The sequence below is a fragment of the Primulina tabacum genome, chromosome 11 (assembly GCF_025594145.1).
Source record: "Primulina tabacum isolate GXHZ01 chromosome 11, ASM2559414v2, whole genome shotgun sequence".
Classification (NCBI taxonomy): Eukaryota; Viridiplantae; Streptophyta; class Magnoliopsida; order Lamiales; family Gesneriaceae; genus Primulina; species Primulina tabacum.
The window spans coordinates 4,723,737-4,738,565 of NC_134560.1; the positions used below are offsets into that span (position 1 = coordinate 4,723,737).

At 34.3% G+C, this 14,829-nt stretch overlaps 1 protein-coding gene across 2 annotated transcripts; it reads left to right on the forward strand.

Moving 5' to 3' along the window:
• The first annotated feature begins 9,982 nt into the window (after window positions 1–9,982).
• LOC142518805 (VAN3-binding protein-like) lies at window positions 9,983–14,263 on the forward strand. Of its 2 annotated transcripts, none has more exons than XM_075621623.1 (7): window positions 9,983–10,365; window positions 11,147–11,269; window positions 12,567–12,987; window positions 13,089–13,316; window positions 13,418–13,467; window positions 13,635–13,692; window positions 13,872–14,263. In XM_075621623.1, exons 1-7 carry the CDS (start codon window positions 10,060–10,062, stop codon window positions 14,084–14,086), a joined length of 1,401 nt encoding a protein of 466 aa, XP_075477738.1. In that variant the 5' UTR covers window positions 9,983–10,059; the 3' UTR covers window positions 14,087–14,263. The 2 variants fall into 2 exon arrangements, with proteins under 2 accessions (XP_075477738.1, XP_075477737.1); XM_075621622.1 differs by having other exon boundaries at window positions 9,984–10,365; window positions 11,144–11,269; window positions 13,872–14,262.
• Window positions 14,264–14,829: the final 566 nt, after the last annotated feature.

Consider the following 14,829-nt stretch of genomic DNA (forward strand, 5'->3'; position numbering starts at 1 on the left):
GTAAGCATCATTCGAACAACAGTCATGGAATTCGAGTAAATGCATAACTATTAAATAAACCCATTAAACCATCTCATTGCAAACGAGCAATTCCCAATTGGCCCAAAAAATTTGGGGCCATTTTAGACTCGATCCACTATTTAATACATGTCTCCCTTGTGTTATCAAAATAGCGAAAAAAAATGTTACAAAAAAAAAGTTAAAAAATATGATTTGAACCATTGCCATATGTGTTGACTGAAAAAATCTTACAAAAAGTCGATGCATTATTGTGCTTGCTGGATATATGCTGGCTGCTTTTTTTTACGGCATCTTCGGTTAGCAGTTAGACCATAAATCTGATATTTCATCGCTACGATTAGCGTTGAAACAACTCCGAATGCATATGATCGAGTAATAGTAACTCTATTTTAAAGTTTGAGCCATAATTTCGCATAGTCTTGAAAAGATAATTATTTTGAGCCTGAGTTTTTAATTGGAATGGCACCAATATTGGCAAATATAATCCCTACTTGTAACTCTAGCCCATGCAATCCCCAGTCCCCTAGTAACCCGTGATTTCTGAACTACCACATCGGAGTAAATGAATGAGTTCAGATGAAAGACAGTACATTCATTCTACACGGCCGTTTCCCGTTATAGGCGGCGTACCGCGGCGCAACTGCAACGTATCAGAGAGCACAGACACGGAAAACTCAGACTGAGCCTACAGATCCTGACTTGGGAATTTGACATGAAACTTGAGACTACGTTTTTGGCTTTTAATTCTTGTTATTCTTTTTAAAATTTAAAACAAATTTATTTTTTTTAACATTTGTCTAAAAGTCAAAATCGCTTTTTCTTTTATAATAAAAATATTTTAAAAAACTGGGTTTATTTAAATATTTTTTTAAACAACAACTTTTATATCCAAACTTACTATAGATCTTCTAATCATTCATCCTATAGTAACTTTTTACTCAATCTCAATTTCTTTTTTATTTTCGCTTCTTCTAGATTGTTCTCTTCAAGACCTTGAAAGTTTTCGATACTTTTGTTGGAGAAGTTCGTTTAGTTGATATGATTATATAGACAAATAATATTGTGATTATTGAATAGGAAAATGGAATATTATTGAACATATAATAATATATTTGGTTTGATTGTTTAAATTTTAGATAAAATGATAATTTAAAATATTTTTATAATTAATGAATATAAATGATTAAATTTTAATTTTAATTCAATGATTTGGTTGATTTAATATAAATATTAACGAGTAGGTCCATTGTGAGACAGTCTCACGAATCTTTATCTCTGAGACGGTTCAACTCTACCGATAATCTAAATACAATTAAGGTGATTTGTTATTAAATTTATAGAAATTTGTTTGTTAAAGTTGGTTTGACACAATATTATTGAAAAAAAAATCGTAATTGAAATTCTATTTAATGAAAGTATAACTGAAAATCAGTAATTAAATGAAATCAATATCACAAATAGATGGAGTTTACTACGTACGTTTATTTGCTCGAAACTTATTTTGATGAATATAAATACCTTTTAATCTTATTACAGTTTAGTTCGAAAAAGAAGAAGAAGAAGACAGACTGGACTGAACATTTCTTGTGAAGTTGAAAAGTTTAAGGTTGACCATAAATGAATTTTGAAGGAATTCGTCTGAATTAATATTAAATTAACATGGATTACTCATTGAATGTATTTGAAAAAATATTTGATTTTAAAGGAATAGAAAGTGATATGAAAGATTTATACCGCTTCGATCAACGTATAACTAAAGTTTTTAAATCGAAATAAATTATGTAGTATAGTATGTAAAGATAATTGTAAATAATGAACGGTTCAATTCGAGAGATATTTTTCTACATAATTTCTACAACATTATATATTAAACCAATAATTGATGTGTATCAAATCACAATTAATTTTCTTACCGCATCATAATTTATACCAGTAAAAACTTTGTACTCGACGATATTATAAAAAAGACAAAAACTTGTGTGAGACGATCTCACGGGTCGTGTGGAGACCCGAACCTAACTCGTCTTCTTAATCATCATTAAGATCATTTGATTAATCCGGGTCTAATTTTTAAAAAAAAAAACACATAAGTGCGGAACATAATAAAATCAGTCTGATATACATATCAATATAAAGTACAAGTCTTGTACAACAGATATTCGGATCCACCAGTGTTCAACAACGTAAAGCTGATCCCGGTGAGAATATAATCCCAGTATAAACAATGTATATATGCAATCATATGAGCAGATATAAAAGCATGAAACAGATATCAATAACATGTATCAAATCTGAAAGACATGAATCGATATAAAGCTGAAAATAAACTCTGGACTTGTCATCTCAGACTCGACTCATATCTACTCTAGGGATCCCGGTTCCTGGATATTACGATATACCGAATATCCGCAGTAGAAGCTGATCCGTTCCTACACAACATCGATATAAATCAAACATCCAGTGTCTTTGCATATCCGTCAAAGACTTGGCATATCCGCCAATAACTAGGCATCTCCGCCCATGACTCAATACACGCTTTGCTATAACTCAATAGAATAAGCTTATCAATCTCATAAATTGCAAATATCAATGCAATAAAGTAAAGTATGTGGTTTTTGGAAAACTCAAGTCAAATCAGACTCGAGTCGTATCTTCCCGGTTCAACATTGATTTATACCTTTCTTTCTATTGATCTGACGAAGTCGATGTCTCGAATTCGAAGCATGTCAATACTCAATTTGGCAGTGACAATATCGAGGAGTATAATATCAATATACAACTCAATTTAAGACATCCAAGTCTTATCAAATTCTGACGGCATAACAGTACAATCTCAATATACCCAGCAATACAAATCAACAGATATCAATTCCCACAACTCATAATCGATAACAATACAATCTGATATAAAATCTCAATCAAATCAACTCTGAAAAATCATAACAATTTCATACGTTATCTGATTTCGATTATACGATGTCTAATATATCAAGAACACCATATATGAATCATATCTGATTCCTTCAATATCATAATTTCAAAGCATAGAAAAACATATGAAAACTTACGTCCAGTTGAAGCTCTCGTCGATAGAAACACGGTACTGAAGTCGGATCGAAAATCAGACGGACGGATTTCTCGAAAATCACAAATCTCTTGTTTGAAGAACTTAAGCTTTCTCCCAGCGACTCTCTTCGTTTCTTCCACTGAATCTGAAGAATTGCATAATTTATATATATATTGCATGGTACAAGGGCAAGTGGCTTCATCCTTATGTTGTACGTCTCGCGCATATGCGCGACTCTCCTCGGCGCATATGCACGAGCCATTATGTCTCGGCGCGTAATCTCACTGCATGCGCCCGGCTGGGTCGCGCATATGCGCGAGGGGCTCAGTCATCGCACATAATTTAGTTTTCTTTTCGTCTATCCCGGTCTGATCCGTTCCATCTACAATTACCTCAATTATCAACAAATCATTTCAGATTACAATAACAAAATCTCGGGCATTACAGGTCGTATTTTGTGATATAGATATCTTATTTGGGTCATCCATGAAAAAAGTATTACTTTTTTATGCTATGAGTATTACTTTTTATTGTGAATATCGGTAGGATTGATCCGTCTCACCGATAAAGATTCGTGAGATCGTCTAACAAGAAACTATCTTGTAAAAAAAAATATTGTGTGAAATGCTGTAGATGATTTTTGTCGGTTCAGTTCAATTTACCATTAACATATTCCCAAAGTGAATATTCAATGTTTGAGATTCATTATTATTTTATGAACCTCGTGTAAGATTATGAATAAGGATCTTCGGGTTCATTTAACGGAAGGGGCTATTGCCTTTAACGTGTGGGCTGCGGCCTTAGTCGAATTGGACACTTTTAACAAAAAAACTTGGATTATGGCTTTAATCAACAGCTCTAATGATTATAAAATGGATTTTTAAGGTTAGAAAACATAGTACCATTACCTAAGGCAAAAAAAAAAAGACTAGACAAACAATTGGCTATCTTGTCTGCCACTAAATCAACAAGTTTTACAAATTACTCGACAATTTTGGGCAAGCCAAATACAATGGGTAGGTCTCCTAATCCTTGGAATTTGGTGATGTATTCAATATCTCATCGATTATTCATTATTGGGTTTTTTATTTTCTAGCCTCAGAGTTTTGTCACCATCTATCTAATTTTCTTCTCAAATCAGTCGTCGGACCCTCCCCCACTGTAATTAATTGATCGGTTGAATTAATTTTTCCCACATAAATCACAATCACATTAAATGTTCATGTTTCTGTATTTCTTAAAACATTTATGCAATGTTAAAAGTTCATGAATCTATTTTTACATGTAACTCTTTTAGAGTGGATGAACCAAACGTAGAGACTTCAATTTGGATTGTGTTTGTTGGGTTGGTTTTATCTGTCGAACAACTTAAGTGAGTTGGGTTAAAATTTTATCCGACACATCCGAAAACGGGTCTAAATGGATCAGAGTATGCTATTAAGAATTATGAGTTAATGATCATCTATCAAGCATTATATTTAATTTAGATGTTATAATACTGGGTCCACCGGTTAATGCTGGATTTAGATACATTTTTAGTTTTACACTTGATTATCACATCCAAATATTTCTTCTCAAATACAATTTAGAAATATAACTGAAAATATTATTTTTCACAATTTTTTCTATACAAATTTTTATATACTTTTATATCAACTTTTTGAAACAAAATCACAGCATCTCCACTATTCGTTTATCCCAACTTTTTCTGACTGATATTTAATTACTACTTTTTCATCCTCTCATTACACAATAATTTCTCGAAATATTTATTTATAAAATATCAAATTCAATGAATTATAATGATTTTTCCATATTTTTTTAAATTTTTTTGATAAATTTGTCCGACTAACCCGCAATATACCTTAATTTGGGCTGAATTGAGAATTTTTTAACCCCTAAACAGTGGGAGTGGCGATGGATAAGATGAAATAAAAGGGCGGGGGGGGGGGGGGAGATATGATGATGTACACAGTACATTGCCACCCACGCAAAAATAATGAGGCGCTTTATGCACAACTTACTAAAGCATTTCGGATCAGATATATAAAAGCTATCATCAAACGCTGTGCGTGCGAACTGTGGGGGCGCTATCATATAAACTAGTGCGTGCATGTACGGTTTTTTTTTAAATTAATTATTTTTTATTTATATTAAATTAAAATCGTATTATAATTGTAGAAAAATTAGTAATATAATGAGTCATAGTGTAGTGTATTTTTAAAAGAGTAGTATTGAAAATAAATTGTAATAGCAATTTTGGAAAAAATTACTTGTATAAAGACAATTTGAGAATTACAAGATGTTGGTGTGTCTTTGATTGTGAACTATATTTGTCTCTATTCGCTGGTTCTTTTTATCTTTAGTACAGATAGATATTGATACCACCAACATTTAATATATGTATATGTAAATAATGAGAGACTTGGGTCACGAGACACTTCATGCTTCATTATCTGCTATACAATATAACAAAAATGGTTTTTCTGCAGCGCGCAAATTCTTTTTTCGCGTCGTACATTGCACGCTGCGAAGTTGCAAGCTGTTGAAAGTTCAAGATTATACGCAGCGTACATATACACGCTGTTAATACTATTATCAATGACGTGCATATGTACGCCGTTAATATAACTATCCGCGGCGTGCAATGTACGCCGTTAATATTCAAAAAAAATCTAAACATTAGCAACGATTTTTGACAAAATCGTCGCTAATTGACAACAGTTAAAAACCGAAAACACCGTCGTTACTTTAGCGACGGTTTATAACCCGTCGCTACATTAACGATGGTATTTAAACTTAGCGACGGTTTTTAACCGTCGCTACATTTCGCGACAGTTCAAAAACCGTCGCTAAAGTTAGCGTAAAAATAAAAAAAAAAATTTACTTTTATAATTTAATAAATTAAAAAAAAAACTACAATACAACTATGATAAATTGACTGATGGTCTTAACTAACACTTAAAAAATTAACCAAAAATTGAAACAAAAAAATGTAATTAAATCGAAATTAAAATAGTATAAGAGAGAAAAATTTTAAGTGGTGGAAAGTGGAACGGAAATCGGATATTTATAGACAATTTGCGACTATTAGCGACAGTTTTCCATTAAACCGTCGCTAAATATAACCATCGCTGATTTACGGCTATTAGCGACAGTTTAATAAAAATCGTCACTAAAGGCGACGGTTTATCGTATACCGTCTTTAAATATAGCGACGGTTTTACCAAAACCGTCGGTAATTTAAAAATTCGCACCCATTTTCCGCAGCGTGCTTTTGATGCACGCCGTGAATGCATAGGGTATTAATAGCGCACATTATTGCACGCTGCGGACAGTATATACTATTACTTTCCACAGCGTACTTTTAATGCGCGCCGTTGTTGTATATGTTATTAACGGCAGCGCATTAAAAGCACGCTGCGAAAAGTATATAATATTTACAGCACACATATACACGCTGCGGATATTACTTTCCGCATTGTGCTTTTAATGCACGCCGTTATTTCTGTCAAGTTCAACAATATTAACAGCGCACATGTTGATGTACGCCGTTAAAAGTACTATTCGTAGTGTGTTTTTAATGCACGTTGTTGATTATGTGCTTCGAAAAATCATTTTTCTTGTAGTGATAATATCATTTACTAACATAAATTTATTTAAATGGGAAATCCGACAACAAATACAAATATGTTTTATCCTTGTTAAAAGAACAAGTCCGGTGTGCTTAATCATGAATCTAAACTAAGCAGCTAATCCAACATAGAATTTGCTAGGTACGCGAACATATCAGGCGAAAACTAATATATTTACATCGAAGTTGATGAAAATAATGGAGGTGAATTTGGTCAGAAGTGAACGATTGTCGGTCGGGGACTGGGGGTGGGGGCCTGGGATATAGGGGTGTCAATTGGGTGGGTTGGGTCGGGTTTCGGGTCAACCCGCGAAATTTTTTTATTTTTTTTTCAACCCGAACCCAACCCGAACCCGAAAACCCCCAATCCGAACACGAACCCGTATAACCCGACTCAACCCGTATAACCCGCCTAACCCGAATTTTATTTATTTTTTTAAAATTTTTTTTAAAAAATTAATGAAAAAAATTCAAAAAAATAAAAAATAATAATAATATTTTAATTTAAACACACAATAACAAAATTTCCGATTTAAATTTGAAAGTTTAATCGTAAAAAATTAAAAGTATATTTACTAAATCAAATAAAAAATTGTTAAAAAAATAAAAATATGCAAAATAAATATTAAATGATGAAAATTTATCATATAAATATACAATAAATTTTGTTCAAACATACAATATATAAAAATATAGGTAATATTTTCAAAAAAAAAAGTTCGCGGGTCAACCCGAAATCCGCCTAACATGGCACTAACCCGAACCCGAAAAACCCCAACCTGAACCTGATTTTTTTCGTGTTGAGTCGTGTCGGATTGACGGATCGTGTCACATTTTGACACCCCTGCTCGGATAGATGTTTAGTTATACTGTACGGCTGTTATAAAAACGAAGTTACTTTCCTGTTGTCCAAACAATAATATTCTACAAAATTTTATCGGGCACATTTTCATTTGGAAAATAAATAATTTTGATTGTCGCGAGTACCAGTACTCAGTCCTAAGAAGCATTTGCATTATATGCGGATGTTATTATATATATCAAGGAACTTCCAAACATATCAAAATTATATATATATATATATGTTAGGTTTTTTCTGGACGTCACAAGATATTCACATGAACATCGCGAAAGCATTCAATGCAGCATGTTTTTGGAAACCTCGAAAATGTGTTTGATGGGACGGCTCATGTGAACACCTTGCGAGGCTGAGGAGTAGTCCAACAAAAAGTGTTGGGATCGATATATTATACCTCTCTTTATATGTGGGTTGATATTGCGTAAATGATGCATTTAAGCGATGGACGAGTATATACATACTTAAAAAAAGCAACACAAGTGAGTAAATTGATTGGTCGTGCATTGATGGTTCATTAGTTAAGGCCTTAAATAGACATCATATGGTCCCTATACTTAATAATCTCTCGCCTAGATTTTGGGTAGTTGGTTCATGGGTTAAGGGTTTGTTTCAACCTATCCGTGCAGGCAGTGTAAATTGATTGGTCGTGCATTGATGGTTCATTAGTTAAGGCCTTAAATAGACACCATATGGTCCCTATACTTAATAATCTCTCGCCTAGATTTTGGGTAGTTGGTTCATGGGTTAAGGGTTTGTTTCAACCTATCCGTGCAGGCAGTGTAAATTGATTGGTCGTGCATTGATGGTTCATTAGTTAAGGCCTTAAATAGACACCATATGGTCCCTATACTTAATAATCTCTCGCCTAGATTTTGGGTAGTTGGTTCATGGGTTAAGGGTTTGTTTCAACCTATCCGTGCAGGCAATGAACGGCCCGGATCACTCCACATGAGTGATCCGGGCCCACCTCCCTGTAAAAAAAAAAAAAAAATTGGCTCGAAAAAATCCGAGCCGTTGGATCGACCCCTGCAGGCAGTGCCCGCAGAGGTTGGGTCGACCGAACCTGGGTCAAGTATGTTACATGTACATGCATGCTCTTCTATATATATATATATATAAGATTTGTAAATCGATTTTCGTTAAATAAAGCATTTTGAATAAGCCATTTGGAGTGAACGATGAGACGATATGATAACACATCTTTGTTTTATTCTGACGTTTGATTCAAATTCCACCGATAATTAGAGTTGTAAATAATTTTGTTATTTATCTATATTTATTTATTTATTATATGTTATACATGATGCGTCATCTCATTCAATGAGATCAACTACTTGATCAACTCTTTGAACTTGGAGATGATGCAATTACGGGTTGAATGTAAAACTTCATCCTGTAGAATTTAATAAGCAAAAAGATAAATTATTTTGAGGTTCCTCTTTGTCAAACGTTGTCAAATACTAGAACAGAGCTTGGACATACTGAATTGATTTCTTAAGCTTTTTAACGTTTAGGAAACGGACAAAGCAAACTTTTTAGTATTGTGTAATGTCATATTTAAATATCGGGAAATTGGCCTTCAGTACAGTACAGCTGTCGATTTTTTTTGTGTTCAGTCTCTGGGTACTTTTTTAGTACCACATTTCCACATGAACTGTACCACATTTTGTATGACATAGTACCACAATTTTGTGGGTAGGAAGTGAACCTAAAGAAATGTTTTGATTGGGAATTTTTCACCAACTTTCCCTTTAAATATACTAAAATTTAATATATTAAAATTAATTCAGATTTAGGTCTTTATATATCACCAACAAATTCTTTGAATGGGCACCCAATTCATAGAATTTTGTAAATTGACCCGTGAATTAGTACCACAAAATACACTTAGTATTTGTATAGAAATGCGAACACGTTTTAAATTACTCTAAAACTATCATATCTCATCCTCACATACATTAAACTAAAGGCAAAAACTTGTATGAGACGATCTCACGAGTCGTATTTTGTGAAACATATATTTTATTTGGGTCATCCATGAAAAAGTATTACTTTTTATGCTAAGATTATTACTTTTTATTGTGAATATCGGTAGGGTTGACCCGTCTCATAGATAAAGATTTGTGAGACCGTCTCACAAAAGAACTACTCTAAATTAAATGTATTTTTACATTTAATGGATAATGTTTATTATGTAATTTGATTATCTGAGTGATTTTTTATTTATTTAATTTTGAAATTTTTACTTTTATTTCATATTTGTAAAAGAGTATATTAGTATGTAGTAATCTATCTTTTTTGTAAAAAAAATGATATACTTTTAAAATCAAAATTAATTAAATATAAAGAAAATATAATACCATTCACAATTCTATATAAAAACATCACCAACCCATTTGCGATTCCCATCACCACCACTTCAACTCCTGCAATCTTTTCTTGCTTCTCCACTTGACATATTTCCTACCGTTTCTTCTTATGGAGAAGCCTCAACTTCAGCCCATTTTCAGGCCCCCGGAGACTCCAACTGAGCCAATGGAGTTTCTATCCCGTTCTTGGAGCGTTTCAGCTCTTGAAATCTCTAAAGTTTTAGCCCCGCCACCACCCAAGTTTCTACCTAAGAAGAACCCACAAGACGGTGTCGTCAGAGGTGGTGGTGGAGCCATTCAAGAAGATTTCTCCGCCGAGCTGGAGGCTGCTTCAGCCACTGTTTCTGGGAACCCTTTTTCCTTTGCTTCTTCGGAGACGTCTCAGCTTGTCATGGAGCGCATTATGTCTCATTCTGTAAGTAAAGATGCAGCTTTGGCCTTTTTGTGCATGTGGGTTATTTCTAGAATCTGTCTTTATTTGCAGAAGATTGTGGTTTTATGTCAATAACTTGATGATATATGCCATCTCTCTCTCTCTCTCTCTCTCTCTCTCTCTATCTGTGAACGGAGTTGCAAAATATTTTAGTTTTTAACTTGTTCTAAAACTACTCAATTTTTGTCCATATTCTTCCTGGAGTTGACTGGATGTTAAACTTAATTTTGTCTAATTGATCGTTCGTTTTTCTAGTTGTCTTTCATGACTTGGGATTGGAAGTTTGCGGTCCTTTTTGTTGGTTCTTCTATTATTTTTCAGAATTTTGATTATCATCAACTCTTTTGGATTATTGCTGCTCTTTTGTTTGTTTTCTTTCTGTTTGATTCTGTTCGAGTTGGGTTATTTTTCTTGGAGCCTATTCTTGTGTAAGACGACGAGTTTAATATAATGAAATATTTGTTTAAAGGTGTTTTTATGGGAAACAGAGAGTTTCTTGGAACTTCAAGCGGTTTAGAATTTGTATTAATTAGGCTGCAGCATTATGTTTTTTTAAAAAAACTTGATCAAAACAAAACATTGATTTCTGTGTTTTGATTTGAATTTATATTTCAAGATTCATTTTTTTTTTCCTGATAAATTTATTCCCACAGGTATCCCATTTCTTTTATATTTTGTGCCTGGAGGTTTTTTATTTGTATTTTTTGAAGTGAGCCTAAAATATTTTTGTTGAAATATGATGTGTGTGCTACATGTGCAGCAGGAGGTATCACCACGCACTTCAGGAAGGCTATCTCACAGCAGCGGCCCCCTCAATGGAAGCCAGAGCTGTGGCTCCCTTACTGACAGCCCCCCTGCCTCCCCCTTTGAAATTGATGACTCCAAGGTCTTATAAATTCTCTCGTATTTTTTCATCTGTTTTTTCATTATAAATCTAAATATGCATCTATTTACTCATCCCGTTGTAGTTTCTCTCCGTTTTATGTAGGAGTTGGAGTTGGAGATTCTTTTCCTTGAAAAGATAAATAAAAAATTTGTTATTTTATGGTATGGTCACAAAACACAAGTTTCTGAAGCTTCTGAGACAATGGGACACCATATTTCAGCTTTCTCTTAAATCAAAAAACAAACTCCGAATATGTGAGAACAACAACTCATTCAAATCTTTCCTAACTACACTCACCAAGACAAAAAAGAAGATTGGGTCGCTTGGTTGGTAATTTGTAATCTTCTTGAATTTTTTGTTTCATGTATTGTCAAAATATTATTGAATCAACTGCAGATTAAAGGGTATTTTAAAGAGGAAAAAAATTAATTCGGAAAATATTTTTTGGTACCATGTTATTCAACTCAATTTTTTACTGTCTACTTGATCATCATAAGAAGAAAATTAAAGCGTGAATATCTTCGTACGTGGTTCTTCAAATGATAATGTCGGAATCTTCTCACAGCAACCATTAGGTAATAAATTGCAGACTAATCGTACATTTATACCCTTTTCCTTGATTGTTAGGAGATGACATAAAATTTAATAATTCTAACATTTGTTTTATCTAGCAATAAATGAAGGTTATTGTTGAATTTATGACTGAGGGGCCAACAACTATTTCGGCTTGTGATTCAATTTGATTTCAGAGTATGGACCATACTGTCAGGCAAGAGAATTAACTGGTCCAGCTTTTGGTGGGGTTGCTCTAATGTTTTCATTTATTGAGTGTAGTGTATCCTACCACCCTAAAAACATTTTGTAATATACTCACAATATTATTTAATACGACACGAATGGGAGTGAAAAAATCAAGTTCAAGTCAAGCTCTTGAAATTTCGTGTGCTCGAGTTTGACTAAAAAATTTGAGTATATAAGTCCAAGCCCGAGTGCTGAAAACGTTATAGTCGATTGAGATCAGCTCAGCTCGAACTGGTTGGGGACGGACAAGTTCGTGAGTCATATGCCGGTTCATCAACCTCACCTTACACACCTTCGTGCATATACACTAATTGAACCTTGAACAGAAACCTTGGAAAACTGAATCATGTACTGGACCCTTTAGATTGCCACAAGTCTAGGCGTTTTTTTTAAAAAAAAATGGCGTGGATTCCACATGTTAACATTGGATCACGTTTTTTGCATATAAAGATCAATTTCTTTGATAGTTTGTGGTGATATGGATATGTGCATGCAGTACTCTCAGTTAAACTCTACTACGAGCAACCAGTACAAGGCCAGTGCCATCAATGGGACTGGCCTTGGCGGTGGAGGAAAAACTATGGGGAGGTGGCTGAAGGATCGTAGGGAGAAAAAGAAAGAGGAAACGAGGGCACACAATGCCCAGCTTCATGCTGCCATTTCTGTGGCAGGGATAGCGGCTGCTATTGCTGCAATTGCAGCTGCCACTGCTGCGTCATCTGCAGCAGGAAAAGATGAACAGATGGCGAAAACCGACATGGCTGTTGCATCGGCTGCCACATTGGTTGCTGCACAATGCGTCGAAGCGGCTGAGGTTATGGGGGCTGAGCGAGAAAACTTGGCATCAGTGGTGAATTCAGCAGTCAATGTTAGGTCAGCGGGTGACATCATGACTTTGACAGCTGCTGCAGCTACGGGTATTCCTATGTTCATCTTTCATGGTCAAATTATTCAGAATCTTGTAACTTAGATAAATTGGAGATTATTGTTTATGTTGATTTGCGATTTTTTTTTTCAGCTTTGCGTGGTGCTGCCACCTTGAAGGCAAGAGCATTGAAGGAGGTGTGGAATATTGCAGCAGTGATCCCGGTGGACAAAGGGACGGGAGCTACTAATAATGGGAGTAGTAATGGAAGTTCGAATGGTAGTTTTAGTGATGAACTTGTTCCCGAAGAAAATTTTCTTGGCATTTGCAGTAGAGAACTGCTCGCCAGGGGCGGCGAACTTCTTAAGAGAACCCGAAATGGTAAATACAAAATTCTCATCTTTCAGGTTTATGAAATTCCTATTGATTAAGGTAATGTCCATTCATGTTTCTTGAAAGTTCATTTCCTATGATAATTGCAGGTGATCTTCATTGGAAAATTGTGTCTGTTTACATCAACAGAATGGGACAGGTAGGCTTTTTTCTTCATGATTGAACAATCACCCCCACTTTCAATTTACTCGAGACTACCGTAGAGTTCACTTTACATCTCAAGGACAGAAGTTAAAGTTGTAAACATGAATCTGCTTTTCTCTTTATCTCGTGATCTGCAATCAGAATTTCATTCAAATTTTGCAGGTGATGTTAAAGATGAAGAGTAGACATGTCGCTGGGACCATAACCAAAAAGAAAAAGAGTGAGTTTTTAATTTTTTAACTTTCATCTTTCCACTCATGATGAAATCAGAATTGAAGGTGGTGGGTTTTCTTCTGTTTGGGGATTTGAGAAAGTAGAGTATGCAAATTAGTGGAGAAAGGCATAAAAAAAAGTTGACATCTTTATCTTTATTTTGTTGTTCCTCTTTTGAACTATCAGATGTAGTGTTGGCGGTGATGAAGGATATTCCGGCTTGGGCTGGCCGCCACTTGCTCGAAGGCGGCGAGCATCGAAGATATTTCGCTTTGAAGACGGTTGGTCGAGGAGTTGTGGAATTCGAGTGCAGGAATCAAAGGGAGTATGATATTTGGACTCAAGGTGTTTCAAGATTACTCTCAATCGCCGCAGAGAAGAACAATAGGCACAAGATTTGATGTCCCGTTGTTAAGAAGTTGATTAATGATTTAGTAAATAGGAGAATATGTCTCTTTCTTTAGGGGCTTGGACTGACTAAATGTTCTCAATTTTGGGTGGTATTGGTTTTTTCCTTTTTTTTTTTCTTTTTTTCTGTCCCTTGTGTTTCTAATGTAAAGAAGATGTATAAACTTCTTCTTTTTGTTTTGTTTTGTTTTGTTTTGTTTTGTTTTTTTTTATTTTGGAATTGTGCGTTAATTTGAAATGTTGGGAAAGTAAAGTGACGCGAAAGAAAAGCAAGAAAACCATGTGATCAAAGTCTAATTTTCTCTATGTTGTGGGGCAGAAAAGGGGAAATCTTGAAATGGGCTCTAATATCTGGTCAAAAAGGAAGAAAGAATCCTTCTTCTGAAAAAAAATAAGTAAAAAATATTACTAAAATAAAGAATTGATCTTTCGATTCCCGTGGGCCTTTGATATTTTTGTTCATTCGAATGTGTTTGGGGGCTTGGTATTAAGGTTTTGGATTTAGTGGACTTAAAGTCTGTCTTGATGTGTGATTAGTTGTTTGAGTAATAGAGTTGTTTGGATTTTGTGCTATATACTTTATCGCATTGTGTAAAATATTATTAATAACAACTTGGAAATTATCAGAAGAATAAGCGTATTGTTGGGGAAAAGCCCTTCAAGAACAGACAGATTTCTATTATAAATATCCACGATAATTTGGTCAATTATACTACTGAGCGTCTGTCGTTTTACC